Raw genomic sequence first — 22,968 nt, 5'->3', positions numbered from 1 at the left:
TCATAGTTTAGTATGTCGTTCAAAAAGTCACCAAAATGTCATAGTTTAGTATGTCGTCCAAAATCGGACAAAAATGTCATAGTTTAGTATGTCGTCCAAAATCTGACAAAAAAGTCATAGGTAAGTATGTCGTCCAAAATTTGACAAAAATGTCATAGTTTAGTATGTCGTCCAAAATTTGACAAAAATGTCATAGTTTAGTATGTCATCCAAAAAGTCACCAAAATGTCATAGTTTAGTATGTCGTCCAAAATTTGACAAAAATGTCATAGTTTAGTATGTCGTCCAAAATCTGACAAAAATGTCATAGTTTAGTATGTCGTCCAAAATCTGACAAAAAAGTCATAGGTTAGTATGTCGTCCAAAATCTGACAAAAATGTCATAGTTTAGTATGTCGTCCAAAATCTGACAAAAAAGTCATTGTTTAGTATGTCGTCCAAAATCTGACAAAAATGTCATAGTTTAGTATGTCGTCCAAAATCTGACAAAAAAGTCATAGGTTAGTATGTCGTCCAAAATTTGACAAAAATGTCATAGTTTAGTATGTCGTCCAAAATCTGACAAAAAAGTCATTGTTTAGTATGTCGTCCAAAATCTGACAAAAATGTCATAGTTTAGTATGTCGTCCAAAATCTGACAAAAAAGTCATAGGTTAGTATGTCGTCCAAAATTTGACAAAAATGTCATAGTTTAGTATGTCATCCAAAAAGTCACCAAAATGTCATAGTTTAGTATGTCGTCCAAAATTTGACAAAAATGTCATAGTTTAGTATGTCATCCAAAATCCAACAAAAATGTCATAGTTTAGTATGTCGTCCAAAATCTGACAAAAAAGTCATACTTTAGTATGTCGTCCAAAAAGTCACCAAAATGTCATAGTTTAGTATGTCGTCCAAACTTTGACAAAAATGTCATAGTTTAGTATGTCATCCAAAATCCAACGAAAATGTCATAGTTTAGTATCTGTCCAAAATCTGACAAAAATGTCATAGTTTAGTATGTCGTCCAAAATCTGACAAAAATGTCATAGTTTAGTATGTTGTCCAAAATCTGACAAAAAAGTCATAGTTTAGTATGTCGTCCAAAATTTGACAAAAATGTCATAGTTTAGTATGTCATCCAAAATCCAACAAAAATGTCATAGTTTAGTATGTCGTCCAAAATCTGACAAAAAAGTCATACTTTAGTAAGTCGTCCAAAAAGTCACCAAAATATCATAGTTTAGTATGTCGTCCAAACTTTGACAAAAATGTCATAGTTTAGTATGTCATCCAAAATCCAACAAAAATGTCATAGTTTAGTATCTGTCCAAAATCTGACAAAAATGTCATAGTTTAATATGTCGTCCAAAATTTGACAAAAATGTCATAGTTTAGTATGTCGTCCAAAAAGTCACCAAAATGTCATAGTTTAGTATGTCGTCCAAAATCTGACAAAAATGTCATAGTTTAGTATGTCGTCCAAAATCTGACAAAAAAGTCATACTTTAGTATGTCGTCCAAAATTTGACAAAAATGTCATAGTTTAGTATGTTGTCCAAAATCTGACATAAAAGTCATAGGTTAGTATGTCGTCCAAAATTTGACAAAAATGTCATAGTTTAGTATGTCGTCCAAAATCTGACAAAAATGTCATAGTTTAGTATGTCATCCAAAAAGTCACCAAAATGTCATAGTTTAGTATGTCGTCCAAAATCTGACAAAAATGTCATAGTTTAGTATGTCGTCCAAAATCTGACAAAAAAGTCATACTTTAGTATGTCGTCCAAAATTTGACAAAAATGTCATAGTTTAGTATGTTGTCCAAAATCTGACATAAAAGTCATAGTTTAGTATGTCATCCAAAAAGTCACCAAAATGTCATAGTTTAGTATGTCATCCAAAATCCAACAAAAATGTCATAGTTTAGTATGTTGTCCAAAATCTGACAAAAATGTCATAGTTTAGTATGTCGTCCAAAATTTGACAAAAATGTCATAGTTTAGTATGTCGTCCAAAATCTGACAAAAATGTCAAAGTTTAGTATGCAAGAAGCAGGCACACTCGAAATTTTGCCAAATAATTTTCTAGTTGTTTTATTATTATTATTATTATTATTATTTTATTTTTTTTAATAATTAAATTAGTAAATGTGGTGATAAAATGTTGCTGCCTTACACACTCCTACACTGGTTTTATTCATAAACTGTAATATTTGAGACATCAGTCACCACAGTGCACTTGGAGAGGAAGTGAATTATTTGTTGATTTTTGTTTGTCCTCTTGTTTTAATGCCTTGTCTTTTCCACAGGCGGGAGTGGAGAAGCTAAGGCTGACATTCTCTTTTCCAAGTGGGTTTCTAATAAAGCTTATGACAGCTTGCATTAGAGGCTGCGAGTGTAGCACAATGTGACAGGCCATTAAAGTCATATTAAATTACAACAAAACACTGTGGTGTACACTTACTAAAGACACACTGGGGGTCACCTCTGCCAGGCACACACCATTAGCTTTATTCTCCCTTTCATGTACATACACACACACACACACACACACACACACACACCGTATTCATTTGGGATGTGTTTATTTGTAACAGTAATACATGGTGGAATACGTAAATCAAGAGGGAACCAAAAAAAGAAATCATCTAAAAACCCACTGTAGAATGTCATATTCCTCAAGATAAAAATAATGTGTCAATTTACATTAAGAAACTGTTAGCTGAGGTAAAGTTAAAATAGGTCTAGAAATGTTATGTACTCAAACAGCAATGTTTCCCTTTTTATTTCAGCTTCGTTGCTTGTCTTCTAGTTCATCACATTTGTGTTAAGTTAATCAAAGTCATAGTCCAAAAGGTTTCTCAAGTGACATGAGGACTCTGGCCATAAAATAGGGAGTCATTGGCATCACACTTGATGTAGCTGTAGCAGAGGATGCTGCAGTCCACACACAAATGGTTGGACAGCAGCGGTTTTGGCACCTGAACAACAGACAGACAGATGGGCTGAGCATCACAGTATATGACTACAGTGGGAGGGACGGGATGGAGAGCGGGAGCTGAGCGGGCTACAGTGAAGGAGACAGAGGCTCCTGCCTGCAACACAGGAATAAAGGCTTGTGGTACAGAGACACACAAAGTGTTTGGGACATAATAACATGGGATAGTGGGACATGGTGCAGGGTTTAGAGCTAGATTAGTTGGTGAGGCGAAGACAAAAAACAATTACGTCCATGCACAAGAAAAACAAACAACGTTTTTGGGGGAGAATCAAAATGAAGTGGGAGGACAGGAAAAAGAAATACATATGTTGGTATTGCTTGGGTTAATGTCAAGAGATTGCATAACTGAAGCCTTCCTATTTTATGGCACAGAAGTCCAGCGGACAAAATGGTTGTTGTTGTTGTTGTTATTATTTACAAAATGAGTTTGGCAAACCAACGATCAGATGCCTTAAAGCCAAGGTGACTCTATAACTCCTATAGAGCTGACTCCAGCGGCTTGATTGACTTATAAAATAAAAATTACATTTTTCAATTTGTTCTTTTTTTCTTTTAAATCGGTATTGTACAAAAGCTATAGAGAATGAACAGTTCGATCACAGGATCTGTTTGACTTGCAACACTTCCCTCTCTGGGTCCGTTCTTCAGCGTGTGTGGTTCTCTGGCTTCTGAAGGAGTCTGTCTGCGAGGCGAGGCAAATCACTGTGTGTGTGTGTGTGTGTGTGTGCGTGTGTGCGTGTGTGTGTGTGTGTGTGTGGTGTAGCTGATTACTGTGCACAGCATAAGAGTAGTTGGTGTGTGAGTAGCTCCCAGGGAGTCTGTCTCTGCATAGTGATCCAGCAGACACTCACGAGAACGGTGAAAAATTGTCTGAACCAACGACCAATCAGAAGCAGCGATCCCAGTGATGCGCCGTCCCCGAGAGGCCCGTTAAGAGTCTGGCTCCTCCTGTGGGACGTCCTTGCTACAGATGGAGTTTCTGTCCGTTAAAAGGAAAGATGAACACTCTAATCCCAATGAGCGTGCATGTGTGTAGGTGGGTGTCGGAGATAGAGAGGCACTGCTTGATTCAGTCCCTCCTTGGCAGCACAGACTCTGGCCAGACACAGGAGGCAGAGGGAGGTGTGTGAGAAGACAAGAAGACAGAGAGGAGGAGGAGGAGGAAGGAGTGGTGGGAGAGACAGAGAGAGAGAGAGAGATAGAAAGGGAGGGTCAGGTTTTTGTCTATAAGGCCGGGTGTGAGTCACCACAGGGAGGAGAGAGAGGAGGAGAGGACAATGGCGTTGGAGGGAGAACAGGACTGATTGACATCCCTCCTGCCTGGAGTGACTGACTTAGACGGTCCTCTCCCCTCAGGAGGAGGGGAGGAGGAGCACAGTAGGGACGGAGGAGACGGGGGACAGGTGAAGTGTGGAGGCTCCTCCCAGGGACTTGTTAGCCAGAGGAGAAGAAGGACACACACACACACAGGCACACGCACACACACACACACACACACACAGGGTTCTCCTCCTGTTCTCTCAGTGGGAGTCAGGTCTGTCTTCCTTTGTGTCTCTATTTCTTCCCTTTGTTGATCTGGGCGTAGAGAGGGTCTTTCCCCTTCTGTGCAGACAGAGAGAGAAAAAACAGGCGATTTATTTTTCTTTCTTTATTTTTGGCTTCTCCATTAAAACCGGCCTTCACCCTCTGCACTTCATCTTTATGTTGCATAATTAAGACGAAGGACCTCGGTTTCTGATTCATACTTTCAACTGAATGAACTGTAGTATCGACAAGCTGCAAGCCCCAACAAGTTTAACTTCCAGATCGGCAGGTGTTTGCTTGTCCCTGTACCTGCCATGACCACAAGATGGCAGTAGCACACCGCTTTGGAGGAGGACTCCAGTCATCTTTCAGTGAAAAATTCACCCCTCACTCTCAAAAACCCCTTTTTGTGAGCGCATGAGTGAGTTATTGTTTCTGAGTGTGTAATTGTGATTGCACATGCACATTCTCTCCCACGCGAGGCTCCTTCCTGGTTCAGTATAGCAGTCAGATGGAGAAACCAGCACCCTGAAAGACCAGTTATGAGTCATTATGTTTGTATGTCTATCCAAACTGGACAACGACGGATAATGGAACCGCCTGTACCCACAGAATCAAGCCCCGCTGCAGTCTCTCACACTAGGCACGTTATTATCAAACACATAATTACAGCCAGCCACTCAATCTGCCATGAAGACAACTTGATTGGGGACTTCTGACTGGATTATTATATTCTGACTGGTGACTGGTGCAGAGAGGTGTGCGTGCAGAGCTGAAGGTCTGCCAGCCACTTCCACATGAGGAAACAGTGCGTCATATTATCGTAATCTGATGAAACCTGACCAGAGAACATGACTGAGGAGACATTTCTGCTGATGTGTGAGATGACTATACATTCTCACAAGGTCATGTTACAGCATGCCACGGAATGCTATCCTACTGTTAACATTTATGAAATAGAAAGGTAGGAAAAAGTGCTATCTATCTATCTATCTATCTATCTATCTATCTCCTTCACTAAGTCACTTTGGGTGCGGTGGGTCTTGTCATTAAGACAAAGATGCTCATTAAGCATAAGAACAAAAGTCAGAAGAGAAACAACTGTCCTTTTAATCTCAAGAAAGTCCACAAAGTTGCCGTTCAAAAGGAAGCTATCAGAGGAACTCTGTCCTTTATTATTTCATGCATAGTTTGAGGGTTAATGCATTTCCACTCACTAGCATTTATCAGGGCACACCTGGTTAAGGACAAAAGAAATGCTCATTTTTTCCTTATGCAGTTGTTTCTATTAATATTGTAGATTAGAGTGTACTGAATGTTGGACTGCCACTTATAGTAAATGACTTCTCTCACGAGTGAAAGGACACGTTTTTGAATAGACACTTTTTTAAAACAGGCGTTCCACAATCAAAATCTCCCGAAAGCCTGATCTGTTCTAAAAATCTGCCCCAGCTCTAATCGTAACTGAAAACTGGGGTGAAGGTTGAGAGCGGTGCTTGCTGAGGCTACAGAGCTGTAACTGCAAGCCTCACCACGGCCAAACAGTCAGCAGAAAGTAGCTGCCAGCAGCCATGAGAGAGGTGACAAAGAGGCTGAAACCAGCAGTGACAGCGAGCACACTGCTCAGGCCCTGCACCAGAGTTTCACCCTGCATCATCTAACCGGCGCTGCCAACTGCCAACACTCTCGCTTTATCAAACCCAACTGAGAAAGAGGGGAGAGAATGGCTGCTGGTATGAGTGATGTTCTGGTGTAGCACCAGCCCAATGGCCAAAATATCTAGCTTGGCTGGTCCATGTGTGGACATTTATTAATGTACTGTATATATATATATGTGTGTGTGTGTGTGTGTGAGTGGACGGCCCTGGGCAGCGGGAGCAGTGTGAGATTGCTCACTGAACTGTGGAAACAGGCCATTTCACGGCTGAGACTCGGGAGCATTGGCTGGACATGATGAGATCACCCAAGAAAAAAACACTTACTCTCCCTGTAGCCTGAACACATGTCTGTCAGGGCCACACAGTGGGAGGAGGAGGAGGGGAGGACAGGACAGGACAGGACAGGACAGGACAGGACAGGCAGTCATGGCCAACAACAAACGCAGGCGTTTTGGCTCCGGTACGAGCACAGGTGGTGACAGGATCGATCACAGGTGTGTGCTGGTTTGGGGTATAACTGGAGCTGTTGCACAGGTGTGCGCGTGTGTGTGTGTGTGTGTGAGAGAGAGTTTGGTAAGATGTTGAAAGCTAATGTGATTGAGCAAGTAAACACCATATGGGAGCAGCGTCACTGGACCAGGACCAAAATAGTCCACCTATTCCAGAGAGAAAACGCTGCGCTTCTGGCCACAGCACAGTCAGTCTGCAGCCAGACTCAGTGCTTAGTGCTCCGCTATCCATCCTCCCACTTAAGGCCTGCACCCACCTGCTGCCCTGCAGCTTTCAGACAGTCTGAATATGAGGACGCCGGCCAACGGGGGTGAAGGGCTGCTCAGCCAGCCCTCCTCCTCTCCTGGAGTGGTGAAGGACTAGAAGGCTTCTTTAGGCTTTAATTAATGCCAATTATGCCAGGGCACTCATTAATCTTGGCACCCTAGTATTAGCTGATGAAAACAAAACCATTACATTCTTCCTTGTGTGAGTGCCAGCAGCTATCATTAGGGAGCCACAGTCGGGAATTGTGTGGGTGAGGACACTGGGTAAGGAGGCGAGGATCAAAATGGCTCTCTTCTTTCGTCTGTGTGTGTGTGTGTGTGTATGTGTGTGTCTCCACAAGTAGGCAAACTGCACGTTAACTTGTCTCTAAAAGCTAATTCAAGTTGTATTAAGTTCCACTGTGTAAAATGTTGATTAAATTGAAGATAAATTAATGATGCTTCTTGTTGTTTTTTATAAATGTACAATCAACTGATTGAATTTTTCATTTCCCCAGAATGAGCCTTTTATAATTATATCAGGAGCCGGGTCAGCTCTGCAGAAGCTGCCATTTTGGACCACAATGGAGTTTTGATGCTCACTGAAGGCTACAAAGGTCCTTCAACACACAGGTGAGCAATATTCAGCTGCAACACACAACTTCCACATCATCACATCATTGAATTATCACTTCAGTTCTCTTCCACTAATGCACACATTACAAGTTACATCAAATCACAGAACGTATATACAGTAAAGCATAAAAAGACAACATGCATCGTGAGTCCAGTTGACTGAGGCACATATTCTGACTGGCTGTCATGGAAACAATGAGGGCACAGAGCACTATGACCACAATGAAAAGTCACACATGCACACACGTCACTTTATAATAAAGGTGTACTTACACAACTCCATGGAACGCTATATGCCAAACACTATCAACACACAAAATGAAATACTCGTTTTGTTTGGAGATGCGTGACAGCAAAAAGAAAAATGAAGCAAAACTGTGAGATGAAAGTAAAGATGGAAAAAATATGCAACACACAGAGACACAAACATCAACCAGAAGAACAGATACAGGCAGGAAGGTGAAGGGGGGGAGTGGTTAGTGAGGAGGAGGTATTGATACCTACCCTGCCCTTCCTCTATCTAGCTCCCAGCCTCTGGACTGTCCTGGTCTGGGCTGGGATCTGCTGTTTCACTGGGGCAGGGCGACCCAGAACCACACGCCTAAAGAGGGTAAGAAGAAGTGGAGGAAGGAGAGGCAAAGGGTGGAAAGATTGATGGAGCACAGGAAGAGGAAAGCAGAGAGAGAAAGTGAAGAATAAATCGGCGAGAAGGATTTCTCGATCAGTTACGACTACAAGAGTGAATAAACACAGAAAAGAGAAAAGCTGTCAATACTCTGAAGGAGAAATAAGGACGTCTGAAGTGAGAGACCACATCCAACACACCCTGTCTCCTCTGAGAAACACGCTCTAAAACACACACACATGCAAGCACTCATTTACAGTAGTCTATTATGAAAGTCTCTGTTGAGTTTATGCTATTGATCTGTTGTTTTTTTCTGAAACACTTGTCCCACAGAGAGTGGGAGGCTGTTTTTCTGCCCACACTCCTTTTTTCCCCAGTCTCTCTCTTTCTTTCTTTCTTTCTTTCTTTCTTTCTTGGTAACCTTTCCATCCGACTCACTCACTCAGTGCCACCACCAGTGCACATTTCACTGGGCTGCATAAGCCTTTGTGTTATTCAGGCCTGCTGACATTTTCAGCAGTGTGAAAGTTCTTTGTTTTTTCAATAACAGCGGAATTGGAGGCATAAAACTAATGTTTCATGTCTGGAAAGTGGAGGGCAAGAGTAGAAAGAGGCAACCGTGAAGGAAATAAAAAAAAAAGAAGGAAGGGAGGGAGAAAGGGAGAAAAAAAATGACAGGGAAAGTATGAGAGAAGTCTTGGTTTTTTTTTTAAAGGACACCCATTCTTCAAGGACTTTGGTCAAAGGCAACAGGAATTTCTCCTTCCACGCCTAAAAATCCATCTTAATCTTCTCATCTTACTGAGGTGCTGCTGGTAAGATAAATATTAATTGCTACTGGAAGAATAATTGGGGTACCTCCTCTATCTTCTATCTCAGAGATGAGTCTGTCCATTTAGACACAGTGATGTATGAATGCAACATGGCTGGTATTAATAACAGCTTAATGATGTCTCTGACAATTACTGCAGTTAATTTAACGCTGTGTTGACCAAGCACTGGCACCAACACGCTCAACCACATCCACTGACCATGTCCACGCAGTAACACACACTAGCAGTGCACACTCACACACACACACACACGTATGAAGGGCTACAATGGCGTTGGGCCCTTTAATCAGCTAAAGTGATTACCTGGCTCGCCAACACCCCCAAAAGGCTATTTATCAGGGAATCTAAACCCCACTCTGAGTGAGTTATTAAACGCACACACACTTGACTGACTCCATTCACCTCCCCTGCTGTCCTCACACACGTGCACACACACTACACTGACTCACCCATTCATTTAGACAGCCTAAACAAAGTGTGATGGCTAACCTTAATTAATAATTTAAATCAAAAATGAACTAGTTACACACACACACACACACTTACAGCATCTTCCTCTCCACTGCGACAAGGGCTGCCCTCCGTTTCCCCGAATGAGTCGTCTGTGGGGGGGTCTGTGGCGTCGGTGGGGGGGTCACTGACATGGGAGGCTGAAGACTTGGAGGGAGAGCTCTGCCTGGGAGCCGGGGTGGGTGCTGTACAGGATGAGTTGAGTCAGACACATACAGTAGATACCATGTAAATGTGCACATAGTCTTCCGGTTGCAAAACAAATTCCCGTTTTTTGGGATTTGACAGACAGTTTTTGGAACCTCACCTGAAACCAGCACCTACTGGACAATACCACCTGTCAATCACACTGCTGTCCACTCATAGGTGCTTTAATTTATCCATAGGCTTCACTTTTCAAACTGCAAGCCTAGGTCAAATAGTCAGACGTCGCTACACAACAGAGCAGACGGAGTGCTTACGTGAGTTGGTGGATGGTGTCGTGGACGTGACTGGTGTCAGATTCATTTGTGAAATGTCAAAGTCATCACAGTCGTCCGTGTCCTGGGCAGTGCCCACGCGGCTGAAGTAAGTGCTGAATGCCTCTGAGGTTCCTGCTAAGTTGGGCTGTTCAGCCTTCTTTAACGGCATGGCTGGAGGCTTCGCCAGCTGAAAATCCTGAGAAAAGAGGCAAAAGTTACTCAAGTCAACACTCATTCAACATGCAACGTGTCGTGCACTATTTTTTAACTGGAAACGATGAATGAAATGCAGTCGTGCATCTCGATGTTTTGTGTTGTGTGTACTGTTTTTGTCCAACCTGAATTTACTTTTCGGTCTCTGTCAACAGTCTCACCCATTAGAGTTTTATGTCTCAGGGGTAATGGGTGAGAATTTTAGTAGTAGCAAACTCTAAATCTCGGTCTCAACATCCTCCCCCTTTGAGATAAAGTGCGAGTGACATGAATAATTATAGAATTTTTTTTTTTATAAACTTAATTTGCACAAGAACCACGCGCTAGAAAAAAAAGGGCAAGTTGTAAATTTTGCCGTAAACATCATTCATCTGTTCCCATCAGAATATCTTCATGAATCAACTCTCCCCACCTTGAACATCTCCTTGGTCATCTTCTTCCCTCTCTCCTCGTGCTGCGGACTCGATGACGCCGAAGGGGAAGGTGCTGAAGCGCTTGCTCCAGCAGCTGAATGGCTCTCGCCAGCTGGAGTCACAGTTGTGACGGGGGTGAGAGTCTGGAACATGGCGGCGGGCAGTGTGCCCACTGGCTGGGCGGGGAGGTAGGCTGTGGGGGAGAAGGCTCCGGCTGCCATGGCTGCCCACTGCTGCTGGGTGGCAGGGAAGATGTTCGCCTGGCCCCAGATGAGAGGCTGGCCGCCTGGCAGCACCTGAGCTACTGGGCCTAGTGGAGACTGGACTCCAAAGGCCAACGGTGTCTGTGCAGCAAATGCCTGCTGGGACCAGTGGCCGGGGGGAACTGCTCCCATTGTCACATAACCTGGTGGTGAAGGGTTAGACATTAAACACATTAAAGACGAAACAGCAAAGAGTGGTTAAAACACTCACAATGATAAGTTCAACACTGCTTTTCCCCTTACACATAAACACACACACACACACACACACAAAGAAAATCATGTCTGCAACACCAGAGAGTGCTGCCCTACTTCTGCCTGCAGTTACTTGGTGTCTCTTAATAGTCATGGCAAACTCTTATAATCACCTCCAAAATGAGGCAGACTCATTATGAAAAGGCAGAGCAGAGCGTAACACACACTCATTAAAGTCACTCAAAATCATCAGGAGAAGCTCATTATATGGCCCCATTCTGAACTGGCATTAACAACCACCCTGAGTGATCCAATCATACGCAGACTGTGCCAGGTCTGAGCACTCCCAATCACAAAAGAAAAAACACTTTCAAAGACGGTTTGGTGACCACACTTTCTGAGCTGCAGGAACGCAATTCATCCTCAGGAAACATTAGCGGCCGCCTCCTCATCTGACATTCTCTGACTTGCTGCAGTTTGACTGTATTTTCACACTAGTCAGAGCCCATACATTGTAGCCACTGTCATAATGTTAACCGTCAATCATTGCGGGAGTTCTTTTTCTAACAGTTAAAAATGTATTTTACCAGTGTGAATAGTATGGCAGAACAATGAATTGCTTTCAAATTGAAACAACCTAATTAAGAATTTATACCATCCTATATGTTACTGTTTTATGTTCTATACCTATTCAAAAATGTGTAGGTTCTTATCCTTCCATTAGAACACAAGTATACACAACAGGTATGTCATTATAAATATGTACCATAGAAGATAAGCCTCTTTTTTTAAATGAAATACTCTAAGAGTTAATATTCTGACAGTATCTCATGTGACCATCAAGCTCCATCATGAACAGTTATAATTATGAGTGAAAACACAAATGAAATATGTGCCAGAAAAACCACAATCAGATATGTTCGGCCCCAGTGAGTGGTGCTTTGTTTCACTCAGCTACTCTTGTCTGTTATTGTGTCTCTTTCCATGTCACTCAGGCAGAGATACAGACACTGAGACATTGACAATCCGACTTGTTAGAATCATCATTTTGTTCTATTGAACAGTCATGACATCAGCGTGTATTTGAACAAAGGGCAAAGAATGTTAATACCAGGTTCTGAACGAGGCATATAACACACTTTGAACTGCTCTGTCAGGAACACGAGACGTACAAGAGACAAACAGGGCTGAGAGAATGAAATAAACACAGAAACCACATAGATCTCCCTGTGCATACAAAGGATCCTTCACAACAATTACCCCAGCATGTTTTATTATTTTCTTCTGACCACCATTACAAGTCAGCAGCATCAGAGACGGCAAACTAATGATGCATTCCATATTCAACACAGAACCATCGCCACCTTTTCTGCTCCTTCACCTCACCTTCATCTACATTTCAATTCTATTCCATCCCCCTCGGTTTATCTTGACACCTCGTCTCCTTTGACTAAAGCTCTACATCTCTTTCCTTGACTCACTCACTCTCCTGCTGCGTGTGTCTCTCTTTATGTGCAGCAACGTTGTCTTTCAGCAGAAAATGAGCAAGGTCCTACCTGAGGGCACTGATGCAGGATTGAACGGAGCGAACAGTTCTGTGGGAGGCTGCAGGCCCTGCGTGGGGTCAAGGGTGTTGGCTGGAGAGGCGGGAGTCTGTGTGGGTTGTGATTGGAGATTGGGGTTATAAAAACAATAAGAGAGACAGCTCAGTGGAAACACGGTTACGGCTCTGAAATTATCTGAGTATGACGGCTACTCACCGATGGAGAGGTGATGTCAGGTGGTGTGGACATGTCTCCAAAAATCTCTAATTGGTTGATATTCTGAGGATGGGAGAGAAAGTACACACTAACAGTCAGACACATCAACAACACTGTTTTGGTAAATATGTTATCTAGAGCAGTTTCCATCCCAGTGTAACATGCATCACACACCGCATGCAACACAACAACAGCTCAGTAAGTTTGTGGTACCTACCTGAGCACTGTGGCAGCAACACAGGTGAGGTCACAGAGCAGTGAGGAGAGATGGAATAATGAGATGAAATGATTGACAATGATGACATACCTACCTACCTACCCAGAGTTATTATAATCTTGATCATGTGCTTCAGCAGCTGCTTGAAATACAGACTCCCACAAAGCCTGCATCATTACTCCACCACTGTCTCTTCTGGACAAGTCGTGAATGTTCTCCTCGTACAGAGGATATGTAGTGTGCCTCAGAGGGGAAAGCTATCAAAGAGTGCAGCCCTTCAATTTGATCTGAATTTGTTCTGTATCATTCTTTGTCCTCTCACAAGCTCCTTGTGATCCTTCTCTTTTGTATCGTTCCCTTTTTGCACATTTATAATATCTTTAGGCCAGGAAACTATTTTTAGTCGATACAGGAATTTAAGCCTTAAATAAATTTGAGCTTTGCATAAATCACAAATGCAGATACTTTCTTTAAAAGATAATGAATTATACATGAGAAAATCTTCCCTGTTGTGAGCTTGGGTCGGTCATACATCGACCACAGAATTCTTTTTTATATAATATCAGAAAATGGATCTGTGTGTGGCGTTACTGTTACAAATCTGTTAGTATTGTTAAAAGAGAAGGGAATAGTCTATAATGTGGACTATTGAATCTGCCATAGCAGATAAACATCAGCTCAACAAGGTGATAAGCCTGATGCCAAGATACACACAATGGAGCATCAACCGGACTGATAACAGGGTATACACAGGATTAAATCCATAAAACACATTTGAACACTTTTCTTTAACGGAAATACCCAGAGTTGTTTCTGATTATTACGGTAGTGAATAATGAGAGACTTTGCTCATTTTCCAGCACATGATAAAATGCTGCAGCACAGGAAGAAAACGATCATAGACTTTCTCTCCATGACTCTCTGTTCTTTATGTGTATGATGATGGAATGGCAGCAGGTGCAGTTTGCTGTGATTAACACCGCGTTATGAATTCATTGATGTAACCATCTCCAACTGGATGTTAGGTGACTGCTGTCCACCTCTGACAGCCACTCTGACCTTTAATGGCGTCTTTAAAGGACGACCACTCTGACCTTTAATGACCATTTTTCCAAAAAAACGAATCCTTCGTCTTTCACACACACATGCAGGTGTGGATGTGCAGGTGCATTGACACATACAGTACGGGACTAGGCTCTCATCCTATCCAAACCTGGTTACTATAGCAACTGCAAGATTGCATGTTTTATTCACAAGTGACATGGGTCAAGAGTTGGGGGGACTTACAACTAGAGGAGAACAAAAAAGTGGTGCGGTACAGATGAGGACAGGAGATCCTCGGAGGAAAAAGGTTTATGAGAGCTGATAAGTAACGTTATGTCAAGGCCAGAATATCCTAAAGTATAAGTCTGTGAAAACATGAAGACAACAAAAGCACTGTGCTTTATGTTTGCAAAGCTCCTTACCTGAGTCACCATTCCCAGATCTATCAGATCTGCCACTGCCTGCTGTTGCTGCTGTGGTTCAGTTTGTTGTTGTTGTTTAAGGGGTTGATTATGATTATGATGCTGCTGCTGCTGCTGCTGCTGCTGATGATGATGATGATGATGAGGGTGGTGGGGGGTGACTTGATGATGTCCGTTCTGCAAGTGCAACCCCAGTGTTAGATGTCAGGTGGGATGAGGATGTGCACACTCATATTAGCTGTTTCTCATACACTCAAGAGAGTTAAGTGAGGTGAAATGAGGCTAAATTAGAACAGGAAATGAGATGATCTGCAGGTGATCTGAGAAACGACACACACACACACACACACACACACACACACACACACACACACACACACACCCACGCACACAAACACACACACACAGGTGTTTCTTTTCAGAGTGAGAGACCGAGTAAAGATTTAAAGAGGTTTCAAGCTCATCCCTACCTTAAGTGTAAACTACAGTACTGAGCTGGGGTTTAAACCGCCTTCATGTTTCTGTAAAGCCTGCTCCCCTTGTGTCAAGAACCACAGTGTGTGACACATGGAGAAGCAGGCAGACACAGAAACCTGAGCTGCTTTAACCACCTGCTCCATGTCAAAGCAACAGTACCAAGTGAGCTACATTACAGGGGAAAAACAACCACAACATGTTTCTCCTTTGCTCTTTCCTTGTTATTAAACAACAAAAACAAGCATGTGAATGTAGCCTACGAACAAGGGTCGTATGTCCAGCTAAAACACAACATATCTTAAACCAAACTACACAATAAATTGTGATTTTTTTTTTTTTTACCCATTCCTGACAATTCTGCATCACCGTCGTCATTATCACTAACAATAATGTGAAGCACTATAACTCTGCCAGATCTTTCTCCTTCACTGGCACTGAAACATACTATGCAGATTGCTCTGGCAAAGCAGTATTTGTGTTTGGTGCACTACAATATTGCTGAGTGTATTTTTTCTTTGGATGAAATCATGAAGTATCGCCATCATTAAGGGATAGTGAAGAACAATAACAGCTTCCCCTGAACTAATCAATTGTGGAAATACTGTCCATTTTTCTGCAGCTACTAAAATTTGAAATTAGCCTGACAGATTGAAACACGCAGTATCTATTCTACACTGTCTTCCTCACTAAAAGCTGCTGCTCATTCCTCTTGTTTTCCATCTTTGCTCACTTTGTGTCCATCCCTTCTTCTCTTGCCCTGCCAAGTATCCCTCTGTGCCCATTAAAAGCTCTTGCAATCTCTTTGCCCGGCCCTTTATCTTCATCAGTACAGCCACCACCCATCAATTAGCCATCTCTAGGGAAACAGTAACTACCTGTGCACATGTGTTCTGCATACAATTAACGCAGGCCCCTTTAATTAAAGCCACCTTGCTGACCGCCTGTTGTGTGACGGATCACGTTGACATATACGCAAAGAAACAAACACCCGTCACTACACAGCAGCCTATTTTAATACAAACATTTCAATTTAGAAACATTCATACATCATATTATATCTAATGTGTTGTGTCTGGTTAGCTACTTCAATTATAACCTTTACATGTGTGAAGGTACTGAAGGCACAAAACCCACTCTCTTGAGTTCTTACAGGGTCAAGGGCTCAATCGAATGACATGATGTGTGTGTTTTATTGATTTTCCATCATTTACGAGGGTGACAGAATAAACAACAGCAGAAATGGCTGTAGACAGCTGTAGACAGGAGGTCACATTTCTGCCAGTGATATCTTTTCATCTGAGGTGAAGTATCAATAGTGTGTGTGTGTGTGTGTGTGTGTGTCATCTCTTCATACTGTCATTCCTCCTGCTAAAAAAAAAAGAACCTGCTGCTGCTTTGGTCACAGGCAAGCAATGATATTAACTGTGACGTTTGTGCAGCAGATAACAACTAACTCATTGTGAAGATATGTCTTCATATGTCATTCATAACCTTTATATGTAGTTTGTGTTAAGCTGAATTGGTTTTATTGATTTTATTTACAGTGAATTGCCAGCGACCCTAGCTTTGCAGTGTTATTACATTGTAGTTCCTTTCTATTGCAGTTATTGCAGTTATTAGAGATTGATGATTTCTCCTTGAGGCTGTTATTGTACATCAGCAGGCGACGCACATTTACGATTCAATGTGAATACAGCATTTTGACATTTGGAGAAAGAAAAGCTGGTATCACTGCATTCATCCCAGAGAGCTCAGCACAGCAGTCGGTTTTCTACCTTCTGTAAGTCTGGATTTATCTTGAAATTGAATTATCTTTCAATTACAGCACAGACTGGCTACCACCAACAAAGTGTTAACTTTCTATTATCCGTTTATATCTCTGTGATCCAGGGTTAACATACTCCCCCTGACTGCCTGGAAAGCTGGAAACACTTGAATTTGCTGTATTTATTTAAACCAGAATGGATGACTGGTCCAGTTGGTTGCACAACAAGAGAGAAATATTGGATTTGTTCACATCCAGACACAAGCCAACATAAAAGCAATCCAAAAAGCAGCATGGCTTGTGAGCTGGGTGAGGAGAAAACAGAAATACTATGGCGCCTGTAAGCTTCTTAGCAAAGATTGGGAATAATATGCAGCCAGAAAACTGTGAGACTGATTCCCAGCGTACCAACATTTCTGAAGTCTGATTCAGACTAGCAGTAGTGACATGGGGGGAGTCCAGTTTTAGCGGTTTAGAGATCACTGAAGGTGGAATACACACAGAGATGGTGGGCTTAGGTTAGACTGAGAGAAGATCCCCTGAACAACAAGACGAGAAAGTGCGTTGACACAGAAATACGGGACAGCAACATAGTTATTGTGAGTGTGAGGATTTTAGCAGATTAAATCAGGCAGCAATACAACTAGCATCTTTATAGGCAGATAAAGAGTAGCTGAGTTATAGTGCAACCTGACAGTGGTCAAGGTCATCTTTCATTATAACCACTGGCAGTACGAGCCAATAAAAAGAGCTTACACACAGACTCTGGTTTCCATGATTTCAGAGGACATTATATTGACTTCCATTTATTTCCTGGAGACTTACTCTAACCTGAACCATAACTACGACTGACCTACACTCACCTCATCCTAACCATTCAACATGTCTCCACCTTAAAATGTAATCATTTACGCAATTTACGGCTTTTTGTCTCAGATTTAGGTCCCCACAACATGAGCGGTACCTGAAACACACACATGCACACACACACACACACACACACACACACACAGATTTCTCCTGCAAAGACACATGAACAAGGTGATAACCTGTTTCCCGCTTCCCTGTGGTATAGTTTAAAACATGAGGCCATGCACATTTTCAGTCCGTTGTATGATTTATATCCATTAAAATAAAGTGACAGCACAGTTTGGGATGATGTCATGCCGGTCTTCACTGGATTCAGCACTTGCAAACCACAGCATGGCATGCTTCACTGAGTAAACTGACACGACACACACACACATCCACACACATATAACATCCCAGTTAACCATAACGAGCAGGTGCCACGGAGGATGAGGAGAGCCACCACAGCTAAAGCAATAGTGCAACACACTACACAAGAGCACTGGGTCCCAGCAAACCTCTCAGGGAAAAAACAAAATCACAAACACACTGGATCACTGTGTGGGAGATGTGTTAAGGGGAAGAAGAGGCAAAATTGGAGCTTCACAAGGCTCCAAAAAGCGAGCCAGAGGGAAATGATTTACAGTCAAATGTGACAGCTGAGAGGTTTGTCTGAGAGGGGGAGGCAGGCTGAGGAGGGCGTTGGGACACGGGCAAACACACGGTCACTCACTGGGTGTCGCTTTGGGACATCATAGACCCCTTCCTTCTGCTGACTGGTGGGCACCTGTACAATCCACCAATAAAATCAGAACAGCCAATAGAGCCTGTTACCTCTGGATGAGGAACATTGCGGCACTGCGACACCAACGTACAACCCTGGAATCTAGCTCCTGGGGAATGAAATCCATCACTAGTGTGTGTGTGTGTGTGTGCATGCATTTGTATATGTGTGTGTGCGTATGTTAATCAGAATTAAAATCTGTGACGACTCGTCTACTTGCCAATCGGTCTACACTGATGGTCCCTCTTTCTTTGTGCCTCTGTGCCTAATAAAGAATGGATAAGGCTGCTTATCACACTCCCTGACATGTAATAACTCAGATTGTCACACACATGGAGACATGTAATATCCATGTCACACGGGCAGATAGATTTGACAGTGTGTGCAGTGACAAGAAACAATGAACACTGATAGCAAAATGCTGATATATATTTTTATATATATATGAATCATGGGATTTCTGTGTTTTTTATTTTTTTTCTCCTGAAATGACACAACATTTGAGATAAAGCTGTTTTCCTCCCCAGATGGATTGCCCTAATCAGACTGTGTGGTGAATGAAATAAAAGCAGCACTGATGAAGAATGTGGATATTTGTGGCTGTGCTACAGTGTCCCACTCTTTCTCATCGTCTTGATGCCTTGTTTACTTCTTCCACGTGTTTATTTACAGAAACCTCCATCTTTATTCATATGTTAGTTCCTCAGTGGCAGGGGGTTGGTTAAGGCTCACATTTCTTACAGCTTGTGTGTGTGTGTGTGTGTGTGTTTGTGCATGCACCAGCACTATTTTCTATTCTCAATCCATTTTATTTAAAGATCAAACGAGAGGCTGGTGATTAATCTTTCTTTCCCCGCTTTCTTTCATCTCCTCGGGAAAAAAGTGGGAGGGGAGGCGAGAAAAGGAGGAAGGGTCCGCCTTCCAAACAGGCCAGGAATAACCTCCACATCCCACAGTACCCTCCCCCTCTTTATCCCTTGGAGGTCCACCCATGCCTCTGAGGAGTGCACCCAGAGAAAGGCTCGTCTTCCCAGGTTAACTAGCTTTAGCTGCCAAGGCCCTTGAGAGAGTTGGCTGGTTGTTCACCTCTGATTCTTACAGTATTTTATTATTATCTTGTGTTTATAGTTTAACATTTTAAAACAGGGGCAATTCACGAGCAGGCCACAAAATATAGCTGTCCCAAGATGTGACTGGTAGAAGCTCCTTTGCTATAGTACAACGCAGACTTCAAGATGATGACAACGTAAGTCAGACACAAGCAGAAAAGACAAGCTTGTGAATACCTGATAAATGCTCTCTTCTGATTGGTCACGGATGGGCTCGTGTCCCGCCTCAAACACAATGTACTACAACGTCAGCAGCAGAGGGATGAGAGGAAAACAAGAGCAGGAGAGAAATTGGAAAATGAAGAAACTAAGAGAAAAGTGATGAAATTGTAAAGGACATGAATCAAACAGCATTGTCAAAGGGTTCTAATCAAAGTTAGCAGTAGAAGATAGATAGATCCTGGTGACACATGGACGACAATATCAGTAGCATAACATTACCACAGTAGCTGCGGAAATAAACACGTCTTTGGGTTGATCATGCACACCGACTGGCAGACACACACAGATGCACAGCAACAGTTTCATCTCTTACTGTTGATGACTCCTCATTCACATCCACAGACATCGGAACCTCCAGACGGCACATATTGTGCTGTTACCACATAGTGACAAAACAGGGGGCTGTCTCCCCACAGTGCACACAGAGAGGAGCAAGCTGACGGATTAGAAATGAAGCAACTGACAGCAGCAATGTGACTGGAAGTTACCTGGTAGACTGGGTCCTCCAGATCCTCCTCCAATATTGTCTGCCGATTGGCAGCGGCAGGCAAGGAAGAGGCGGGAGAGAAGACAGAAGAGAGGGAAGAGGCAGGGAGTTATGCCGGTGAAGTAGAAAGTATAGGTGGAAAGCACAGCAAGACATGAAAGCTTCGTGGCATTTGGATAATCATTTTAGCAATCATCAGAGAAAGAGCGATAAAGAGAAATTAATCAGGGTGCATACAGAAGTCAGAGCAGAAAAAAAGGTGATATAAGCACAAAAGGCAAATGATGTCACTGATGAATGCCAAGAAGTGGCAGCTTCTTCTGTTATTCACTTGCTTTAATGTATTTTCTTGACACGCTTGTCAAGACTCTTTTAAATGGAGCTCATCATACTTGTGGCAGAAACCACAGAGGCGTACCTGGTAGACGGCCTGCTCACACTGCTTGTCCTTCTGGGCCTTCTTCTCCATCTCCTCCCTCTGCTTTATCTCATAGATGAGCTGGAACAAGTCCCGCAGGTCCAGAATCACAGGCTCCGCCTTCAAGGACATGGGGCATATTTTCCATCAACAAACTATACACACACTAATTGATCACATGCCATGTGCTGCAACCATGTCTGAATATTCCCAGTATGTGGTGATTAATGTTGTGTAAACCTGCTGTAGGTCATGATATGTGATTGAGGCCACGGTGAAACAGTAATATGTCCCGATTCCCTCGCCTCCCTCACACATATCTGCACAATCACTGCAAACTGTCTTCTTCCTCTTGGGCCGGTTCAGACAGTGACAGGAGCAGTTGCTGTACCACCTTTTTGTCAGGGGAACAAAAGTACTGACAACACACCCATTAGATGACTCGCAAACGTGTAAGTGCTGTCACAGCACAACACCAACAAGTCTTATAGTACAAAGGTGTTTCAGAACTAATCAATTATTGACTGGAGTGGCGTGCAGTGCACCCACAGTTCACGGACTGAACGCTGCCTTGCATAAAGTCCTTCTTTTTTTTAGTGTTGCTGTTCTGCAAGATGTTAAAGACACACGGTGTAGACTGCGGCTCGTGCTGATCCAACACTTAAACGCACTGTCACTCCGTCAGACTTAGAACCTCTGTGCATTTGACAGGGAATGCTAATCTCCATCTTGTCCTGCCATCTCTCTGACATTCCTTTTTGCTTCTGCTCCATCAAAACTTGTAGGTAAGACGAGACAGGGGGAGCTGAGACATGCAGTGAATGTTAGAGCTGTAAAGAAGAGAGGGGAGAAGTTGGGCTGCTCATAGGACAACAGAGACAAAGAGGACCTCAATGATCTTTATTTAGGTGACTCATTTACAGCCGATGGCACCAGTGAAATGGGGGTGATGCCACAGGATAAGCAGAGCAGACAATTGCCTGGGGCCCTGCGTTGAGAGGGCTCCCCCAAGAACAGCTGATTACAATAATCAACAGCAACAACGATTCTGTCAGAACCCCCTTAAATCGTATGTTTGGCTATGTGCAAGATACTGCGAGAACACCATCAACTAGCTTTGGTTTGGTTCAGCATAGGGGCCCCCCAGGTTGTTTTTGCCTGGAGCCTCCCAAAGTCTCTTGAGAAGCCCCTGCAAAAATGAACGATTCATCTAAAGACTGTTCTTCAAAACTACTAAGAGCAGTATTCTTTGCCCAAATGACATTCTGCTGTTAGTTATGGGTTGGGTTTCCTTTGGTTTTTACTTGGGGGTACTGAATTTTCCTCGACCCGTCTCCTCTTGTTTAAATTCAGTAAGCGATATTGCAATTCCACAAATGACTTCTGTCCACCCCCAGAGAACGTGTCTGAACACAATGTAAAGAAGAAAGTGTACATACATTTATATTGCAAATATTACAAGGTAAAAACCTGAAAGATACGTTCAGTCTGGGCAGGCTCGACTACACACTATCTGTGGCTTCTCTTACGTTAGTTAGAGTTATAAAACCCCAGCACCAAATAATGCCTTCAAAACATGCACTTACTCCTAAAATGTGAGGGTTTGATACGCCTTAGATCAATCCCACTGATGATTTGGATGAATTAAAAATGTTTTTTTCTGCTAAAGTAAACGGAACCACATCAAACTGAAAAATTCAGTGATGTGACCTACATTTGGGTAGTAAGTGTACTACCCAAATGTAGAATGTACGTTCCACATTCAAATGAGATGCTTTGGAGTGCAAACATGCACTTTTATTATTACTAGTATTAAAAACTTCTGTAAACACTAGTATTATTGAAATATAACACTTGAGTGCACATTCCGTCCAAAAATGCTAGACAGTGATGGATAAACCATTAAATCACTAGAAGTGTATAGAGGAGTATACACTTCTCTAGAATATATAAGTGAAAGTGTTGCATACATGTTACTAAAAGTATAAAGATATAAAAGCACAATCATTCCCTTCATTTGCTTGTTGTTGTTGGTGTGATTTGATCACAGTAATAATGTCCAAAGTCACAAAAATAAAAGATTAAATGAATCTATCGTTCCTTAAATAGCTTTCAACGTCTGACAGTACCAAAGTTAGATGATGTAACTAACTTCTAGATCTTTATGGGAAGACTGTGATGAACTACCATGGAATCCTTTCCTTTACATAGCGAGTGAACTTCCACTTCCCTAAAATATCCTAAATAAAACATGCTGTTCTTATGCTGAGACTTTGGGTTTAGTGGTAAGCCAGTTACTTTGAACAACATTCAGTCGCGGTCTTCGTGTCAACAGAGATGCTCCGT

The 22,968-nt window shown here is 42.5% G+C and overlaps 1 protein-coding gene across 10 annotated transcripts in view; it reads right to left on the bottom strand.

The window, feature by feature from the left end:
• Positions 1-2,549: 2,549 nt before the first annotated feature.
• The window catches only part of dab1a (DAB adaptor protein 1a), a 184,479-nt gene continuing 164,060 nt past the window's right edge, over positions 2,550-22,968 (bottom strand). For 4 of the 10 annotated variants that reach the window (XM_058638301.1, XM_058638300.1, XM_058638298.1 and 1 more), the window contains 12 exons: positions 20,623-20,742; positions 20,206-20,244; positions 19,673-19,735; positions 18,336-18,389; positions 14,512-14,688; positions 12,829-12,891; positions 12,625-12,721; positions 10,610-11,016; positions 9,985-10,180; positions 9,560-9,708; positions 8,060-8,156; positions 2,550-4,584 (listed from right to left, as the gene is read on the bottom strand). In XM_058638301.1, coding sequence (XP_058494284.1) covers positions 8,076-8,156; positions 9,560-9,708; positions 9,985-10,180; positions 10,610-11,016; positions 12,625-12,721; positions 12,829-12,891; positions 14,512-14,688; positions 18,336-18,389; positions 19,673-19,735; positions 20,206-20,244; positions 20,623-20,742 — 1,446 coding nt within the window. In that variant the 3' untranslated portion in view covers positions 2,550-4,584; positions 8,060-8,075. The remainder of the gene's footprint in view (positions 4,585-8,059; positions 8,157-9,559; positions 9,709-9,984; positions 10,181-10,609; positions 11,017-12,624; positions 12,722-12,828; positions 12,892-14,511; positions 14,689-18,335; positions 18,390-19,672; positions 19,736-20,205; positions 20,245-20,622; positions 20,743-22,968) is intronic. The other 6 variants (XM_058638302.1, XM_058638305.1, XM_058638303.1 and 3 more) reach the window with 6 other exon arrangements.

The sequence above is a fragment of the Solea solea genome, chromosome 9 (assembly GCF_958295425.1).
Source record: "Solea solea chromosome 9, fSolSol10.1, whole genome shotgun sequence".
Lineage (NCBI taxonomy): Eukaryota > Metazoa > Chordata > Actinopteri > Pleuronectiformes > Soleidae > Solea > Solea solea.
Note: the sequence above shows the minus strand (reverse complement) of the source record. Positions and strands in the feature narration are given on the sequence as shown.